A 19595-nucleotide genomic window follows, 5' to 3' on the forward strand; every position below is an offset into this window, starting at 1 on the left:
CCTCTGGGCTGAAACACGAGAGAATATACCACAGCACTGAACTCTTTTGTGTCCATTTGGTGTTAAAAGTCTCAGAGGACTTGCTGATTCACAGAAGAAGTGACTTGTTTTCTTCACCAAAAGCTACTAACCCTTGAGGGACAATTTTGAAATATCTATCAAAATGTTAACGTTTATATGCTGGAAACCATGGATTCTACTCTCTAGAGTTTCTCCTCAGATATGCCTGTATGTGTACAGGATTTCCAGACACTTCATAGGAAAAAAATGAAACTATCTAATTGTCTTTCAATAAAAGCTCACTATTTGACTTTTGATATTGTCTCTGTATTATAGAATACTATAGGGGTGCCTGGGTGGCTGGGTCAGTTGAGCGTCCAACTCTTAACTTCAGCTCAAGTCTTGATCTCAGGGTCCTGGGATCGAGTTCCACATGGGGCTCCACACTCAGCAGAGTCTGCTTTTCCCCCTCTCTTTCTCCCCCTCCCCTTGCTCGCCCACACGCACATGCATGCTCTCTCTCTCTCACGCTACAATAAATAAACAAATCTTCAGAATAAAAAAATTTTGCAATGTGGTGCAGCCACTCTGGAAAACAGTATGGAGGTTCCTCAAAAAGTTGAAAATAGAGCTACCCTACAACCCAGCAATTGCACTACTGGGTATTTACACCAAAGATACAAATGCAGTGATCCGAAGGGACACCTGCACCCCAATGTTTATAGCAGCAATGTCCACAATAGTCAAACCATGGAAAGAGCCCAGATGTCCATAAACAGATGAATGGATAAATGAATAAGAAAATCTTCTTTGTTTATATTTATATAATTTATATATATATATATTTATATATTATTTATATAAATAAATATATATAATAAATAATATAACATAATATATAATAATAAATAAATAATATATAAATATATAAATTATAACTTATATAATTTATATATTTATTTATATTTATATATTATTTATATTATATTTATATTTATATATTTATATATTTATATATTATATAAATATTAATATTTATATAATATATATTTATATATTTATAATTTATATTTATATAATCTTCTTATATTTATATTTATGTTTACTTATATATAAATATTTATATGTATATGTATACATATATTACATATACATATATACAATGGAATATTATGCAGCTATCAAAAATGAAATCTTGCCATTTGCAACAATGTGGATGGAACAAGAGGGTATTATGCTAAGCAAAATAAGTCAATCAGAGAAAGACAAGTATCATATGATCTCACTGATATGAGGAATTTGAGAAACAAGAGAGGATCATAAGGGAAGAGAAGAAAAAAAATGAAACAAGACAAGAGAAAGAGAGGGAGACAAACTGTAAGAGACTCCTAATCTCAGTAAACAAACTGAGGGTTGCTGAGGGGAGGTGGGTAGGGGGATGAGGTGGCTGGGTGATGGACATTAGGGAGAGTATGTGTTACGGTGAGCACTTTGTATTGTGTAAGATTAATGAAACAAATAATACATTATATGTTAATAATTTAAAAAGGATAGATCACATGTCAATGAAACTGTTAAAGTAATTAAACAAAAAGGCCATTAGACTGAGGAGGCAAAAAATAAAATAAAATAAAATTCCAAATAAGGCAACCACTTCAGCCATAACAAATCAAACAATTTCCTTGCTTTGCTTCCATATCTGCCCTATAAAAACCTTTCCCCATAGCTCCCACAGGTGGAATGCTCCTAACCACTTTTATTTCTAACAGTCTCCTACATGTGCTCCCAGAGAGGGGAAAAATACTGTGCCCACCCTCTCCCATCATTTTAAGAAATCTAAATATAGCTTTATTCCTGATGGTCAAATTTCAGTGTTCATATTTCCTTCCTTTCATGAGTAAATATATTTATATAAATTGTCCTAAATGCTTAAGATGTTATTAGACCACGCCAGCTGTAATTTTTCTTTAATTAAAAATGTTTCGGGGCACCTGGGTGGCTCAGTGGGTTAAAGCCTCTGCCTTCAACTCAGGTCATGATCTCAGGGTACTGGAATCGAGGCCCGCATCAGGCTCTCTGCTCAGCGGGGAGCCTGCTTCCCTCTCTCTCTCCCTGCCTGCCTCTCTGCATACTTGTGACCTCTGTCTGACAAATAAATATATAAAATCTTTAATTAACTAATTAATTAATTAATTTTTTCTACTAAAAAGAAAGAATCAATTTTCTGCTCAACCTTTTTTTGTTTCTCAAATAAATTCTTCCAAAAAAATAATAAAAATAAAATAAATTTTTAAAAAGAATACTATGTAGTCATCAAAAAGAATATGGTGGAAATATACACACTGATATGAGAAGATGTCCAAAGTAGATCAATTACATGAAAACAAAGCAAGTGGCAAATTTGTGCATACAGTGTGATTTCATATATTTAAATCAAATAAAGCAACTAGAGAGAACACCTCAAAAAACAGATTACAGAGGGTAGTGGATCTAGGGGGTATGAGAATCTTTCACCTTTCACTTTAAACCCTTCTGCATTGTTTGAATTTTTTTCACAATAAGCCTGTACTTCCTTTTTAATACTAATGGTTAGTTTAAAGAAACAATATTAAAATGTACATGTATAGGCATAAATATACAAAGTCTAAAAAGAAAAGCTTTATTATAAAGTAACAAAGCACAAGATCTCACAGGTGTGACCGTGGACAAGAATAGAAAGGTTGAAATTCACTATCACAGGAGAAAAATCTAAGATATGCAGTCATTATATTCACTCACTCTTTCACTCAAACATTCATTCATTTACACATTGAAGGCCAACCCAGCTGCAATTAAGCCAAGAGACTGAGTTCTAAGTCTGCCTCTGCTTCTCACCAAGTCCTGCAAACCACCCGCCTTGGGCTTCAGCTTATCTCTAATGGAATCAACTCCAAATTTCCAACCCAAATAAAATTGTTCATTCGCCCAACAAATCATGATTGAGTGTCTCAGTGGCCAGAAAAATAGAAGTCTTGAAATAGTAAAAACCCAGCGTGAACAAAGCTACAGCAACATCTGGTCTTGTAATTCGGGAAGAAACTGAATTTACCTCCACACGGGGTTAGTGGAGGGGAGACGGTACGAAGGTTCTCTCCTCTGGAATCTATACCTTGTTCTCCTCCCACCAAAGGCTTGGATGTTTCACAGAAGCTGAACTGTTGTAAGGTTGTGACGCAGAGGATGTCCAGAGAAAGGAAAATCAATTCCAGGAACCAGCAGTGTCAGCAGGTACTCTGCAAAATGTAGTCTACAGGATAAACCTATGTTTCAGCATGAATTCAAGATCACCTGAACACATGCCACGAGGAAAGTGCAGATAAAGGGCTGTGGTAAATCAATAAAGAGACAGATTCCTTTTAGTTGGAAGAGATAAGCAAAAGCTTTGTAGAGAAGGTTCTTTTTGATCCAGGACTTCATATAGGTAGAACTTGGACATGAAGAGATGGGGAAAGCTTTCTAGATGAAAGGAAGGAATCACAAGAATGAAAATCGGCAAGGGAGAAAGCTCCTAAGGGGGCTGGAAGATAATCACAATGTGACCTATCACTGACACATCAGTATAGTTACCTGGCAACCCAGCTGCAGCAAGTCCTGGAGACCCTCACCATATCGTAAATTAACGCTTAAGCTACTTGATTATGGGAATTGCATGGCCCACCAAAGAGACTGAGGTGGCTGGGCTTCAGCTGGACAACACTCAGGGGTTCAGACAAGAAGAGAGGCCACTGACCAGGAAGCTAGAGAAGAATTTCAGTATTTGAACAACCAATCTGGCCTTACCAATGAGAATCAGCTAGAAGATGAAATTTGCCTACAGGCAACAATGAAAAGTTCCATTTGACTAGAGTTTGCGGTGAATGAAGGGAAATAGTGAAAAAACAACTGAAATTAGAGTATAAAGGACCTTAAATTCCAAAATGCAGAATTTAGACCAAAAAATTAAGCACTGCAGACTCACTGAGAATACTTAGATGACATATTGAGAGCCAACAGATTGGACGTGGACCTGATATGGCACAGCCTCCTCAGAGTAGAAATTTTAACATATGTGTGACAATTTTCCATTGGGTCATTGTGAAAGAGAAAATTTCTCAACTCTATTGAATAACAGTTGAAGATCTAGAAACAACTATGTGAAGGACTTTAATGGTTTCCAAACAGCAGCATGAAAGATGTCTAGAACACAAGTAAACATAGACGGACGTATGCAGACAATAGAGGAAAGTGAACAGCTACCCCTCCAGCCTACACGGGGTCCCCAGGGCTGCTCAAGACACCATCGCAATAGTACCAGTGAGAGAACCAATGAGGGCCAGCAACTGGGACAGAGGTAACAGAAATGAGGAGGGAGGGACTTGGAGGGAAAACAATAATGACACTCACCATCTGCAAAGTAGTTTACAAAGCACACTTTGATTTAACCTGCACAGCATTATTGCCAGTAGCAAGTAACATTAGTATAACACCTTACCCATTTAAGAGCTCTTTTATATTTATTATCTCCTTAATTATTATCCCCATTTTACATATGAGAAAACTGGAGCTCAGAAATAGAAAAGAGCTTATCTAGCAAGGGACGGGGCTGGAACTCAAACTCGAGCTTTAACATTCCCTGTCTAGCATTTCTATTTACAGCACACAGGCCTCAGAGATTGTGGGCTCATTCCTCGATACTGCAAATGTAGTCCCAGTGCTCCGGAGCGAGAGATGCAGATTATGAGAGAACCCTATGGACCTCCCCTTACAGTTCTTTTCTTCAAGAGGTAAACATTCTGGCCCAGGACTTAAATGGAAAGAACTTACCCTGGAGACTGAGTGAATACCCTCTGATGTATACAGCACAGTTTGTGAAAAGATCCCATTCCTATTTTATTCATCAAATTAGATTTGGGAATCCTTGAAGGTAAGAACCATGACTTTTTTTTAATCTTTGTATCCTCAGAGCCCACACAGGATCTTGTACTCAATAAATACTCATTGAATAACTTAATGATTACAAATTTAAGAACTTTAACAGAAATATCTTGACATCCTCCCCCAGAAAAGAAAAACAACACAAAGAGTCAAACAGTTCTTGGAGGAACAAGTTATTTAACATTGAGTCATGAATGTTAAATCACACAGAATTAAAACAGATACAGCCCCTACTCTGAAACTGTACCACTCATTCAGTTCCATAAGCATGCATTGGGTCTTACTTTGTGCAAATTGGTATTAATGACACAAAGATGAACTATAAGGGCCTATTTAGCTAGAGCAGCTCCATCCTGACCCTGCCCCCCCCCTTCAGGGAACTTACTTAAAAACAAGTCCAGGAAACCAGTCCCAGGTAACAAAGTCCAAATACAAGGGTGGGTCAGGCCAGGTGGAGGTATCCAACCGGTGGGGGCACATACTGTCTCCCTAGCTACCAAGGAGTATGGGCCCCGCCCTTTGGGTGCCCTTTGGGCGCCAATTCTGACCAAGGTGATAGACTAGTTCAAATATCTACTATAGGGTAAATTGTAATTCAATTGGTCACTTATGTGTGACCTAGCAGGACTTTGCAGCTTTCTCTGTGTTACAATCTCATTGGTCACCTGTGCGTGGTCAGGCCCAACCACATGGCCTTTGCCCTTAAAAGCTAGTCTGTTAGGAAGAGAGGGGTCGTCTCTTTGCAAGAGACGGCCCTGGCCAGTCAGTTTGATTATCGATACTGGGCGCGAAATAAAGCTTTGCTTGACCTTCACTTTGTATCAGTCTCGCTCCTTTGACCATGGACCCAAGAGAAAAAGACAGATCAATCTATCATTTCAAGGAACTTACATGCTATCAGAAAAGATAAAACAACTATTAACATAAATCCCTTTAATATATAGCAGAATATCAAAACCTTCCCTTCCAAAACAAAATTTATGAAATATGGTGGGAGGACCTAAGGAGGGGTGGTAGAGATCAGAAAAGCTTCATGAAGGAGAAGCTTCATTGAAGGAGCCGTAGAATATCATCAGAGGGAGCTGAAATTAAGGATATTCCCCAAACAGAGGTGCCTGGCTGGCTCAGTTGGTAGAGCATGCACCTCTTGATCTCAGGGTTATAAGTTCAAGCCCCACCTTGGGTGTAGTTTACCTTTAAAAAAATAAAAAGAAATTTAAAAAATAAAATTGAAAAAAAAAAGGATATTCCTCAAACAGAGAAAGCTTGAGCAATGGCAAAGAGATACATTAAGTATGGAGGATTTTTTGGTAATGAACAGTGATTCCACTTGGTTAAGGCATAGCATGTATAAAGGAAAATGGCACCCTCTGCCCCCACCTATCAGTGCCGCACACCAGTTTCACATGAGACGTTATAACATGCTTCATATTCTGCCCTCCAGCCCTACCCAGTCATCATCCTGGATGAGTTCAGCATTGATAGCAATCACCCACTCACCCTCACCTCACAGGTTCTTGACCTCCTTCATGCCCATTCCTTGTAAACTGGGATCACCTTAACGGCCATACCCATGCTTGGATTTCCCAGCATTCATAAGGGCTCTACCTACAAACATTAAACTCACTGGAAGATAATATTATATTATTATTATTATTAACTTCTCATGTCCCCAGCTTTCTCCTTCCCACTTTTCTGCTTGTCCTTTGATTTCGTGGAGACTTAGTGCCCATCCACCTTCTATGTCCTTGCTTCTTCCTTTTCTGTCCTGCGCTCAATGACCAATCAAGTGGATTGCTTTGCCAACACCCACAACTCCTTCACTGTCTTATCCTTCTGTTACACCCATCCTATGAAACCCTAACCCTAAACCTACTCCACAGACCTTTTTTTAGAGCCAGTGACTAAATTTCTAAGCATACTTGAAGAAACACAGCCACACAATCACACAAACATGTGAATTAGAATCACTGTGAATTCTAGCTTCCTAAGCGTTTACAGCTCTCAGTCATTCTGGGTCAGTTCCCTTCTCCATGTCGCTCTGAGACCTCTGGCCATTGCAACAGATGTCCTTACTCCCTGGTTCATGATGTTGACAGTGGCATGAGGGAGACAGCTCCTCCACAGCCCTCTTAAATCTGTGGACTATCTACAGCCTTATTCCTGATTTTCTCCTTCCACCCACAGCTCCTAGGGTAACTTGCTCCATCATTTGTATCCTTTCAATCCTGTCCATTTGCCTTCTCCCTCTGAGAACTCCTTCTCCATGGCCTGTGAACTTATTCATACCATCCCTGGATATGGATGTGTTTTTTTAGGATTTTATTTTTAAGTAATCTCTACATCCAACGTGGGGCTCAAACTCACAACCCCGAGATCAAGAGTCACACACTCCACTGAGTGAGCCAGCCAGGCGCCCCTCCCCAGATGTTTTTAGAACCTCCCTCAAGCTAGCTTTCTCTGACTGTCGCTCTGCCTCTCCTCTTTCATAGTGAGTCCTCTCAAATGATCCACACCCTGCCTCCACTCCTCTCCTCCCATTCACCCCTCAGTCCACAGTCATTTGCCTTTCTCCCCACCACTGTACTAAAACTGCTCTGGCAAAGGTCTCCTCAGATATGAATGCCACATCCACAGAATGCATCTTAGCCTTCATCCCATTCTGTCTCTCTGAGGACCTTCACCTTGTTCACCACTCCCTCCATCTGGGAGGTCTCTCATCCATGGACTTCATGACACCAGAGAAGGCTTTGAATCTCTTCTTGTGTCCCTGATCACTTCTCAAGCTCCTTCCTCCTTGTTTTTCAAGATTGGTTTATCCACAAAAGCTAGGAAGAGAACAGGACTTCTCTTGCCTTGTTAGCCACTGTCGCCAGAGCACTTAGGTCAGCTCCACACCCAGGGAAGACCCTCCCTGCACAACCAGTTAGCTCCTATACTGAGTGTTGGGCCTGCTGGAGTGAGCAGGACATTGGTTCTGTCCTCAAGTAGCTTGCAGACTCGTGAGCAAGACAAAGAAGTAAACAGAAGAGTTTACCACAGTAGAGTGTGGTAAAAATCACCATACACGGAGCTACGGGGATACAGCACATGCTTAATCTCTCCAGCTTTGAACTGTGACAGCACATGTGAAGTTCTGTCCACCAGGGAACCTCAGGAAAGACTCAGTGCCCAAAGTTTTTACTGGAGGCCAGTCACATAGGCACACCCTGTCTGGTATTTATCAAAATGCCAAACTCCCAGAAGGAGAGAGGTGTTTGGCATAAACCACATTGCTTGTACAGTTTAGGCACAGTGGACTATGGACCACAGTCAGAGAATAGTGGGAAACTCCCCAGAACCCAAGTTCCTAGAGGCCAGACCAGGGCCATGACTAACCTTGCAAGCAGGCTTAAGTACAGCAGTCCTAGGCCAGATCTATTAGATGTCTAGCCCCATCTTAAAGAACAAGGAATACTTAGAATACTTTAATAAGAATAATTTTTTAAAAAAGAACAAGGGATACTTAGAGGAGATAATTTCTAAGTTTAAAGAAGGATGATGCTAGGTACTTAACTATTTTCTCCCTTCCCCCACAAAATTTGTTGGAGCTCTAAACCCTAATGTGACTATATCTGGAGACAGGCTTCAGGAGGTAATATGGTTAAATGATTAGGTGATTACAGGTCATAAGAGCAGGACCCTAATTCAATAGGACTGTGGCTTTATAAGAAGAAGAGTAAGATCTCTCCCTCTCTCTCTCCAATGCATGAAGATGCAGCAAGGAAGCAGCCAGGAAGAGAACGCACCCTCAGAACTAAATTGGCTAGTACTTTCATCTTGGACTTCCAGCCTCCCCAACTGTGAGAAAATAGATGTCCGTTTTTTATCCACCCAGTGTGCGGTGTTTGATTATGGCAGCTTGAGGAGACTAAGACAGATGAGTAGGTAATAGAAGTGCAAAAGTCCTGAGGTGAGAGAGATTGAAGAACTATAAGCAGGGGCCCCTGGGTGGCTCAGTCAGTTAAGTGGCCGACTCTTGATTTTGCCTCAGGTCACAGTCTCAGGGTCCTGGGAAGGAGCCCCACGTTGGGCTCTGTGCTCAGCAGGGAGTCTGCTTGAGGATTCTCTCTCCCTGTCTCTCTGCCCCTCTCCCTGTGCTTACACTTTCTGTCTCTCAAATAAATATTTGGGAAAAAAAAAAAGAGCTATAAGCAAATGTGACTGTTCTCAGTCTTATTCTCTCCTACAGTGATTTCATCCCTCTTCCAAAGCTCCCACCTCCACACAGGGGCTGAGTTCAATTGCTTCTGCATTCTCAGCACAGGGTAATTCCCTTTCCCTGAATTCATGGCCATCTCACCTTGGTCATTGCAGGAATATTTGATTATGTTCAGTGTCTCTGGTCTTTCTCCTCTCCAGTACGTTTTCTATACTTCCCAAAAGGGGAAGTGCCTCATGCCACTCTCCTGCATAAGACTCTTCAGTGGTTCTTGAGAGATATCCCTCCGGATACAACCCAAATTTTCAGGCATAGTCCTTCATGCTCTGACCCTTATCTCTCCAGGCTCATATCCTGGAGCCTCTGCCTCACATTTACCATCTCCCCACACCCAAAGTACAGGGCTACAGAACCGCCCACAAGTCCTGAGAACACACATGTGCTTCAGCCTCCTTACTTCTGCACAAGCCATCATGTGAGCCTTCCTCTGAAGACAGTGCTCTGAGTTCTAAGCATTTTACAGGAATTATGTCTTAACCTTCATGACAACCACATGAAGTAAATACTACTATCCTCTTCACTTGAAAAATGAGGAAACTGAGGCACATAACAGAGAAATGTCTCACTGGAGATTTTAGAGATAATGTGTTGCAGCACTGGGTTTGAACCCCAGGGTCTAGTTCGAGTCTGTCATTGGAAATAAGGCCATACTGCCTGACTTCACCTAGGCTCACCACCGCGCCATCCGCCTAGTGAATTTTCATGCATCCTTCAACACCCAGTTCAGGCAGCACTCTCTGCATGATGCTTTCCCTGCTCCCAAGCGTTAACCACTCATTTCCTTCCTAGTGTTGTCACTGTACCTTGGTCACAGCTGGTAATTATGTCTATCACACTCCATTGTGTCCATTTAAGAATCTACCCAACACTGCACAGAATTCAGGTAACACACAAGGATTAGCCTGTACTGTGGGAGGCCCCACATTTATTTCCTGAATTGCCCTTTTCCTCATCTGTACCTCATTTTAGTCTCTTGCTATTGGTTTAGCAGTCCTCACTCACCTTCAGCTCCTTGCCTACTTTAGCCCTTTAGTTTGATGTACTGTTTACCTAGTTTGCCAAATCTACCTTTGCCTCCTATCTATCCTGAACTCTCCCTCCACTGATGAAAACCTAGTAATGAACCCGTTTCAGCACGACCCTGGGCAGTTACCAACACTGGCAGCCCTAACTGGAGGAAGCTGATGTCCCAGTCTGGTTCTAGACAATTCATACTTATTTGGTTTAGCTCTTTCTTTGGTTTCACTCAAGCTACCTCATGGGGCAGATGAGTTGTTGAAAGAATAAATATCTTACAGAAAATCAGGGAAACTGAACAAGCAGGTTCAGGAAGAACAAGAAACAGTGAAGTTGGACCACAGGTTCTCACTCTTAGTGCTTCACTATTTATAAAACTCAGCTAATGTCTACGTAGTTACTCCTTTTATTTCTAGTTTGCAATTCATTTATTTTCCCCACTATTCTACGCATTTTCCAAACCTCATAGCTTCTACTTATTCACAGTGTCCACTTCTTTGTAATTTTGATTTGCCATGACCTCATGGGGGTCTCTACACAAATGTTCAGCAACAGCTCTTCTGAATGTGTAATTGTCTATGTGTTTCTAATTTCAGTTTCCCAAGGACAAGAAGATGAATGGCCCCAGCTCATCTTTCTATGTCATGTCATGTAATATCCACTATTGTCCAGTCTATGGATTGGTAGTCCTTGAGTCCAGAGCTAACTTCAATCCAGTCAGCTGTGACAGTGGGCACAGGGTCAAATCATGTGGTCACCAACTGGGTTGACGCTACAGAGGAGGCTATAAGTGAGGTGTTTTCCCTTGAAGAGGATTATGTTATCAAAGTTTCCATGATTCACAAATTAGTCATTTAGACTAATGATTCTTTAATATTTTTTAATCCTAGAATTTTGTGAGAATCAGATGAAAACTATAGATCCTTCCCCAGAAAGAAAATCTCTTTTGCAAAAAAATTCATATATAACTTAGGGTATTTGTCGACCCTAGCAGCCATCCATGGAACACCCCCAAACCACTAAGGGTAAAGTCTATCCACAGACCACCTCAAAGGCAGGCACTATATCATAGTCATATTTGTATCTCTTGTGCCTAGCACTGGTCTTGGCACATACTAAGTTTCTAAAAATATTTGTCAAATGAGTACATTGGAGAATTCGTTTGATAGAAATGAATAGAATTCATTCATTTGGTAAAAGAAGTTTTTCCAATCCAGATAGAGGCTAAGAAGTTTATAGTTTATATAAAAGGAATCGAGGAGCCATTTTGTTTCCTTCTTTTGTTGTGGTTTGTATTTTAAGTAGACAATGGATCAGGGCTGTAGGGCAAGAAAATGAAGTTTTTAAAAAGATTTTATTTATTTATTTATTTGACAAAGAGCACAAGTAGAGAGAGCAACAGGCAGAGGGAGAGAGAGAAACAGGCTCCCCGCTGAGCAGGAGGAGCCTCGTGTGGGACTCGATTCCAGGACCCTGGTATCCCTACAGAAGGTGGAGGCTTAACTGACTGAACCACCCAGACCAACGTGTTTTACACATTCAAAAGAGTAGATTAAAGGGGCAAGAGACCAGTTAGGAAACCCAAGGAAGGAGTGAATGAAAACCTAAACAGAACACTGGAGGTGGGATTAGAAAAGATGGGGCAGATTCAAGAAAGTATAAAAATAAAACTGATAAGGGCACCTGGACGGCACAGTTGTTAAGTTTCTGCCTTCTGCTCAGGTCATGATCCCAAGGTGCTGGGATCAAGGTTCCTTCTCCCTCTGCTGCTCTCTCGCTGTCTGTCTCTCTGTCAAATAAAAAAAATAAAATCTTTTTTTTTTTTTTTTTTTTTTAAGTGATAGGAGTTGGGCGGTCGCCTGGCTCAGTGGGTTAAGCCTCTGCCTCCGGCTCTGGCCCTGATCTCAGGGTCCTGGGATCCAGCCCATATCCGGCTCCCTGCTCAGCAGGAAGCCTGCTTCCCTCTCTCTGCCTGCCTCTCTGCCTACTTGTGATCTCTGTCAAATAAATAAATAAAATCTTTTTTAAAAAAATGATAGGAGTTGGTTGAAAAGATCTGTGGGTAAGAAAGGGATTTACAGTCAAAACCTGACTACAAAGCTCTCAAGTCAGCAGAACGGAAGAATGGCAGAAAGGCAGTACCATTAGCGGAGAAGGGGAAGACGGGAGAGAAACAGGTTATTTCTTTAATTATTGAGCCTAGGGCTCGGGTAGGGCTTTCAACTGGATTCAAGAAAACGTGCGTCTGGGCAGCTGAGGGGAGACGCAGATTTGCTCAGAAGTGAGCAGCCGGTGCAGGAAGCAATTTATGCGATGCCCTGTGGTCCGTTATCTTTCATTCACGTCTACTCCACAGTTTCTGAAGCCGTCTCAAAGCCATGATTACCCTGGACAGTTATAACGGTCTTATGAAACAGGAAATGCAACACCACTGCTTTTAACAGATAAGGAAATGGAGCTCTGAGGAGAGAGGGGATTTGCCAAAAGTACTGCAATAAAGTGACAGCCCCACTTCAGAACCCGGAGCTTCTGCCAACTGCACACAGAACAAATACCCTACTCACACCGGTCACGTTTTAACTGCGGTGGTTTGGAGGTTGGGGGGTTTCAGTGTCTCGGGGGAAGAAGTTTGAGACAACAGCGCTCCACTTGGCACGACTCACCACTGCTACCTCCGTTACCCAACTTTAGTGTGAAGGAAGAGACGGCCCGGCTTCTAGGGAACTTCTACAGTTACGGCCACACTCCGCGTTGCACGTTTTTACAAAAGGGCCCTCCTGTCTCTCTAACCTGAATGAGCAGAACGGGCTCGTACACGGAAAAGAGCCATGGACACCGGCACACCGCGCCCAAGATCGCTATGCCGAACTTCTAATTCAGGAAAGCCCTTTAAATCTTCAAGGCCCACAGGACAGGAAGAGAGCGGGTCGTGGGTGAGCGGCGCGTTGGGCAACGCGGGTGGGGCGGACAAGTCGGGATCCGCTCCGGGAGGCGGAGGCGGACTGGCGGGAGGGGGCGCGTGAGTCAGGCGCGGTCGCGCGGGGCGGGTCGCCGAGAGCCGGGAGCCCGCCGCCCGCCGCCCGCCGCCCAGAGCTCGCTGCGCCGCCGCCGCCGCCGCCGCCGCCGCCGCCGCCGCCGCCTCCGGACGCCGACTCCGCTCCCGTCCCGCGAACACATGGTAAGTCCGAACTTTTTCTGGTCTTCGAAGCGCTGCAATAGAAAGAGCCACACCGCGTTTTCCACCATGCTTGGTCTCTCATTTCTGTGTGGATGTGGCAGGAAGTAGGGCAGGAAAAATAAATCGGGGGTGGGGGTGGGGGGAATTGGGGTGGAGAGGCAGGAAGGAAGCAGCCCTAAGTGATAGCTGCGATAGCCGCCGAGGATCGACCCCCGGAGGGTCTCGGGCTCCCGGCCGGAGATCTGGTGCGCGTCTGGGGAAGGGGGCTGCGCTCTGCACCGCTTCCCCGCGGGTGGCGCCACGCCCGGTCCCCCTCTGCCGGCAAGTGGGGGAGTCGCGGGGTCCCGCAAGGGCTGGAGGCCCCTGGCCCACCCCTGGGAGACAAGTGAAAGAAGGGCCGAAGGGGCGTCCGGCGGCACTAGTTGTTTCTGTAGACCAGAAAAGGGCACTTCTCAGAACTGAGCCATGGAGCCCTGGGAAAATCAGTTTCGGCGAGCTAGGCAATCCGCCAGGACACAAAGAGCCAAGAGCCTGAAGCTGATGCCGCTCTCAGCCAGCGGAATGCGGCCGGGACGGTGGGAGGAGCCCCATCCAGGCCGAGCCCCCTCCTCCTCCCCTTTTCCTCTGAACCCACCATCTTTTCAGGGACTCGCGTAGTCATCTGTTTTTCTCTTCTCAGTTTCTGCCAGCCTACTTCGAACTCTATTTCTCACTTTTGCATTAAGCCACCTCCAAAATTTACCTCCTCCGAGGCCTCTTCAGTGAAAGGAGTCAGTAAGCTTCCGCCCAGGGACCAAATGGGGTTTCTGTTACACCCCCGCCCCCGCAAAAGCTGTGAATGGATTTTATGTTTTCGAGTGGTTGAAAGAAAATCACAGGAAGAATAATACTTTGTGAGATGTGAAATGATACGAAAATCAAAGTTAATTGTCCATAAAGTTTTATTAGCACACGGCCACACCCATTCACTTATGAGTTGTCTGTGGTTGCTGTCCTGCTACAGAAGAGGAGGGACAGAGACAACATGGACCACAGTGGCCTGATATATTTACTGTTTGACCCTGTACAAAACACATTTGCCACACTCTGCTCTAGTGTGTCAACATTTATCCCTGCCTACTCTTTCCCTCCTTCCTTTCCATGCAAAAAGGGAGTAACAATGTAGCATGAAACCTTGAACAGGTGGACCCATCACCAGTAGGTGGTGAAGATTTGCCGTTACAGATCCTTTGGGGGTGGGGGAGCACGTTAGTTAAGAATGACAACAGCAGGGGTGCCTGGGTGGCTCAGTTGATCAGGGGTGGGACTCGATCTCAGCTCAGGTCTTGATCTCAGGGTTGTAAGTTCAAGCCCCAGGTTGGGATCCATCCCACATACAGACAGACAGACAGACATAAATAAGGAAGGAAGGAAGGAAGTGGGCCTGGGTGGCTCAGTTGGTTAAGCGTCTGCCTTCAGCTCAGCTCATGGCATCGGGCTCCTTACTCTTCAGGGAGCCTGCTTCTCTATTTCTGCTTGCCATTCTGCCTGCTTGTGCGCCCTCTCTCACTCGCTCGCTCTCTGATATCTAAATAAATAAAATATTTAAAAAAAATAAGTATGACAACAGCAGTGCTGGAGTCATTTTCAAGTGTTACTTCATTTTCATATTCCTTTTTCTTCCCCCTTTCGTCAACATTCGACCATGCATTTTTTAAATTCTTTCACAGTATCCAGTTATCTCACACCATTTTCTTCTTCCTATCATGGTGCCAAATACAACTGTGAGGCTGCAGTGAGCCGTGGGCAGTGCTGGCCTCTGGGCAGGAGATCCAGTTCTCCTCTGTCTCAGCCTCAGCTCCACCGTGAGCAAAGCTTTCCTGTCTCTGGGCCTCCCTTCCCTGGAACCATTTCCCAAGCCCCTTCCTGCTCTACAAATTTTGCAGTTCCATTTCAGTAACTTGGTAATTGTGTTTCTTTTTTTTTGCTCTGGAAAATTACCTCTGAGGAGAAATACAGAGGTTTTAATTTTTTTCCTTGTGTAGTTGATAGCAACAGTTTCAAGTAGGAAAAAAAAGTCTAAATTATAGTCCTGATGTTAAGGAAGGAAAAAAAATAAGCAGAAAGCCACTTGGAAACTAGAAAAGCAAAAGCATCTGAATTCTGCAGGGAAGGGGGGCAGACTAGCATCTGCAGGCCTAGAGAAAGATCAGAAAGCCCTTGCTCCTCAGCCTGGAATCTTCTACCTTATCTGGCATTCCCTCCCAGCTGACCTTCTTCCTGTCAACTGACACATTACTAAGACAGTGAGATTTTAGTCCTGATAAGGAAGGCTGTTGAGCAAACACAACTGTTTCTAGGCTATGGTATTGTTTCACTCCCAAACCCTGGACTTACAAACGTTTTTCTTTGCTTAAGAAAAAGTTCTCTTTGAGGAAAAAAAAAAAAAAAAAATTCCAACAAGATGACTGTTAGGAAAGAATCCACCTCCAGAAAAGTTCATTAGAACCACCTCGGAAGGGGCATTACAGATAACTACTTCATGCAATCGGCCCCAAGCAGCTCAGCTAGCTGGTAAAGCATATGGAGAAACTGCAAATGAAAACACTACAGGGAAGAGGGAAGGAGCCCAAAGTTGTGTGGCTAACAGCTCAGATCAATTCGTAGCACATTAATTACAGTCCGTAGCTCACTAATTACTGGTATTGAAAGTCTCCAGGAAGTTCTGCAAAGACCAAATTAAAGGCTCATTGCTAAATTGCAAATGTCACCATCCAAGGATCATTTTTTCCCCAAGATTTTAGGTATTTATTTAATAGAGACGGAATGAGCAATGGGAGGGGCAGGGAGAGAGAGAAGGCAGACTCCCTGCTGAGCAGGAAGCCTAATGCAGGACTTGATCCCAAGGTAGACGGTTAACTGACTAAGCCACCCAGGAACCCCGCAAAGCATTGTTAATACCTGTAGCCTCAGAGGAAGGGCGTGGTGAGCAAGTCTTCCAGAAAGCCTGCAGTTGCCAGTCTGAACCACCAGGGGGATCTAGGTACCAGCAGGAATGACCCAAAGGCTCTGCAAAATAGGATTTCCCTGAAGGATTCTGTTAAAAGGAAAGCAGAGCCCGGCACAGAATTGACCCCAGCTCCTCCTGATGCAACCACAGCTGAGGTTTAGCTCTGTAGAGGTCAGGCGAGCTGTGTGACAGCCTGGGCGCTCCCTTCCTGACATCCACCTTTGTGTTTTGAAGTGACCAGAGAAGTTCCTTCAGCTGTTCCAGTAGGAATTAGTAGTATCTTGGAACAAAGACCAAGAACTGCACAAAGGGACCTGGAGGCTGAGATTCTAGGGGTGACTCTGCTATGTCAGTTACCTTCTCATGTCTCTATTTCTCGCATGTAAAATTAACAATTTCTAACCTTTGATATGAAAGAAGCTTTTGAACATCCAAAAAGCTCTCAGATCGCCCACCCCACACACAATAATAACTATGCATTTAGTGTTCTTCTAGAAAATGCAAGAGTCCCAGGAATTCAGTATTGCTTTTTTTTTTTTTTTTTAATTTATTGGGGTGGGTCAGAAGGAGAGAGAGAGTCTTAAGCAGGCTCCACACCCTGAGTGGGGCTCGATCTCATGACCCTGAGATGACCTGAGCCAAAACCAAGAGTCCATCATCTAACCAACTGAGCCACCCAGACACCCCTCAGTATTGATTTTAAAAGCTGCCATTTCGGGCGCCTGGGTGGCTCAGTGGGTTGGGCCTCTGTCTTCGGCTCGGGTCGTGATCTCAGGGTCCTGGGATCGAGTCCCACATCAGGCTCTCTGCTTGGCAGGGAGCCTGCTTCCTCCTCTCTCTCTCTCTGCCTGCCTCTCTGCCTACTTGTGATCTCGCTCTGTCAAATAAATAAATAAAATCTTAAAAAAAAAAAAAAGCTGCCATTTCATTCATCCCGATAGTCTCTGTATTCTCTTAGAAAATAGGAAATTATTTAATCTCTAGACAGAGTTTGGTGTGCTTATGGATCTGTGGAGCTATAGTTATACATATGTTTACTGACAGGTTCTAGAAACATCATGAAGTCTGCCATGCTCACTCTCATCTAGGCAGTCTACTGCTTTTAGACACACCCACATGCTTCGTGTGTACCCTCAATACACTTCACCCGGAATACACATGGGAGCGGATAGGGAAGGCATGCTCGTGGAATGAGCATGGGGCCCTCTGCCCCTTAAAAAATGACCTAGCCTCTTAGGAAACTGCTTTGCCCTGAAATGAAGGTATGAGATTCTCTAGAGTGTCCTCTGAGCATCTAGCCCTTGTCTGAGCCCTAACTTTTTTTTTTTCTCTAAAGGCAAAAATGTCCAGCCCTACTGAGACTGAGCGGTGCATCGAGTCTCTGATTGCTGTTTTCCAGAAGTTTGCTGGAAAGGAGGGTAACAACTGCACGCTCTCCAAGACAGAGTTCCTAACCTTCATGAATACGGAACTGGCTGCCTTCACAAAGGTACGGCTCCCAGCCCTCATTCCCCAAACTGCCCAGAGCTCTAAATAAGACGCTGGCAGAATGGCTAGAAGTGAAGGCCCAGCAGCTGTCCCCCACGCTCCTGCCGCCTCTTCAATCACTCCAGCATAGACAAGGCTGAGCCCCCAGGGCTCTGAGTGCTGTGACTATTAAAGGACCTTTTCTTCTTTTCTTTGAGTAAGATGTATTTTAAAGATCAAAGTTATCAAACTACATGACACAGGGGATGGTGAATTGTTTCTTCCATTTAGGAAAAAGGCATATGAAATGGTAAATGGTGTAATAGGATAGTTTTCAAATTTATTCATCCATCCCAAAGCTTCTAGGGAAGTCCCGCCTATGGAACTTTCTGTGATGATGGAAATAACGTTCTGGATACCTGCACAGTCTAATGTGGTAGCCACAAGGTGCAGATGCCACTTAAGGACTGACTTTCTAAATTCCTAATTTAAACAGCCCTTTGCCACTAGCAGCTGTGAGCATGTACACGTGTTGGCCACTAAGCTAAGGGGAGGAGGGGGCAGATCGGGGCCTGCACCTTCTTCCCTGTCACTTAACTCCACTTCCGTACAGTTCATACACTGTGGTTGCATGCAACACTTGACAAAGGTATTCCACTGCTTTTATGAACTTGAATAGCCAGCCTGTGCCCGTCACAGAGGAACCCTGGGCAGGGAGCCAGAAAATGTGGATTCTGGTCGCAGATTTCCCCTTCAGCAAGTCACTTCATCTGTTTGAGTCTGTCTCAGTGTCTGGGAAGTGGAAATGCTACTAGCCCCTACCCTGTACTGTACACTCTTGTGTGACTAAAATGTGGTGACATAATGGAAAGCATCTTAGAAAGTGTGACATAAATTAATTGTATCTCTAATAGTATCATTATGATGATTATTATTATCTTGCAGAACCAGAAGGACCCTGGTGTCCTTGACCGCATGATGAAGAAACTGGACCTCAACTCTGACGGGCAGCTAGATTTCCAAGAATTTCTTAATCTTATTGGTGGCATGGCCATAGCTTGTCATGACTCCTTTACAAAGTCTCCCCATTTCCGGAAATAAATCGGAGGGGCTCTTGGGCCTGCGCTCCAGACCACCTCTTGCCTTCAAAACAGCCTTCCAGTCATCACGTCCTCCTCACATCCTCCACGGACCCTGAGCCCAGAGCGCCCCCCCACCCCCCTGTGCAGGCCAGTCCTGCTGGTAGTTAATAAAGCAATAGTGTTTTTTAAATCCCACACTAGAGAGTCAGTTACATTTGTGCCGGAGAGGAAGCAGCATGGGAGGAATGGCATTAGCGTGATGGAAGCAGTTCCCAGAGCAGCACAGGAAATAGTGAAATACACACTGGGTGTAGATGTAATTATGACTCACGATACCAATAGAATCATTCCCGATTACTCAGACTGATGGAGAGGTGTCACTTGTCATAAATCAGTAAGCATCTGTTCACCCCTACTGCGGGCACTGTCACAGGCTCTGAAGACACAGTCAGCAAGACAGACAAGGTCCCGCATTCACTGAGCTGACTTTCTAGTGGGGGAAGCCAATGAACAAGTAAGCAACAAAGATGACTGGAGTGTGTGAAGTCCTAAGGAGGAAAGATTACGGGGTGGTGTGTTACAGGTTAATGGGGGCTGGGGGAGGGCGTGCTTCTGAGATCTCGAGTGCTGACATCTGAAGGATGAGCT

At 44.1% G+C, this 19595-nt stretch overlaps 1 protein-coding gene across 1 annotated transcript; it reads left to right on the forward strand.

Annotated features, from left to right (window-relative positions):
* The first annotated feature begins 13258 nt into the window (after positions 1–13258).
* On the forward strand, positions 13259–19311 carry S100A11 (S100 calcium binding protein A11). Its single transcript, XM_080802723.1, has 3 exons — positions 13259–13409; positions 17735–17887; positions 18811–19311. Exons 1-3 carry the CDS (start codon positions 13407–13409, stop codon positions 18964–18966), a joined length of 312 nt encoding a protein of 103 aa, XP_080658849.1. The 5' UTR covers positions 13259–13406; the 3' UTR covers positions 18967–19311.
* The last annotated feature ends 284 nt before the right edge of the window (positions 19312–19595 follow it).

The sequence above is a fragment of the Martes martes genome, assembly GCF_963455335.1.
Source record: "Martes martes genome assembly, chromosome: 4".
NCBI lineage: Eukaryota > Metazoa > Chordata > Mammalia > Carnivora > Mustelidae > Martes > Martes martes.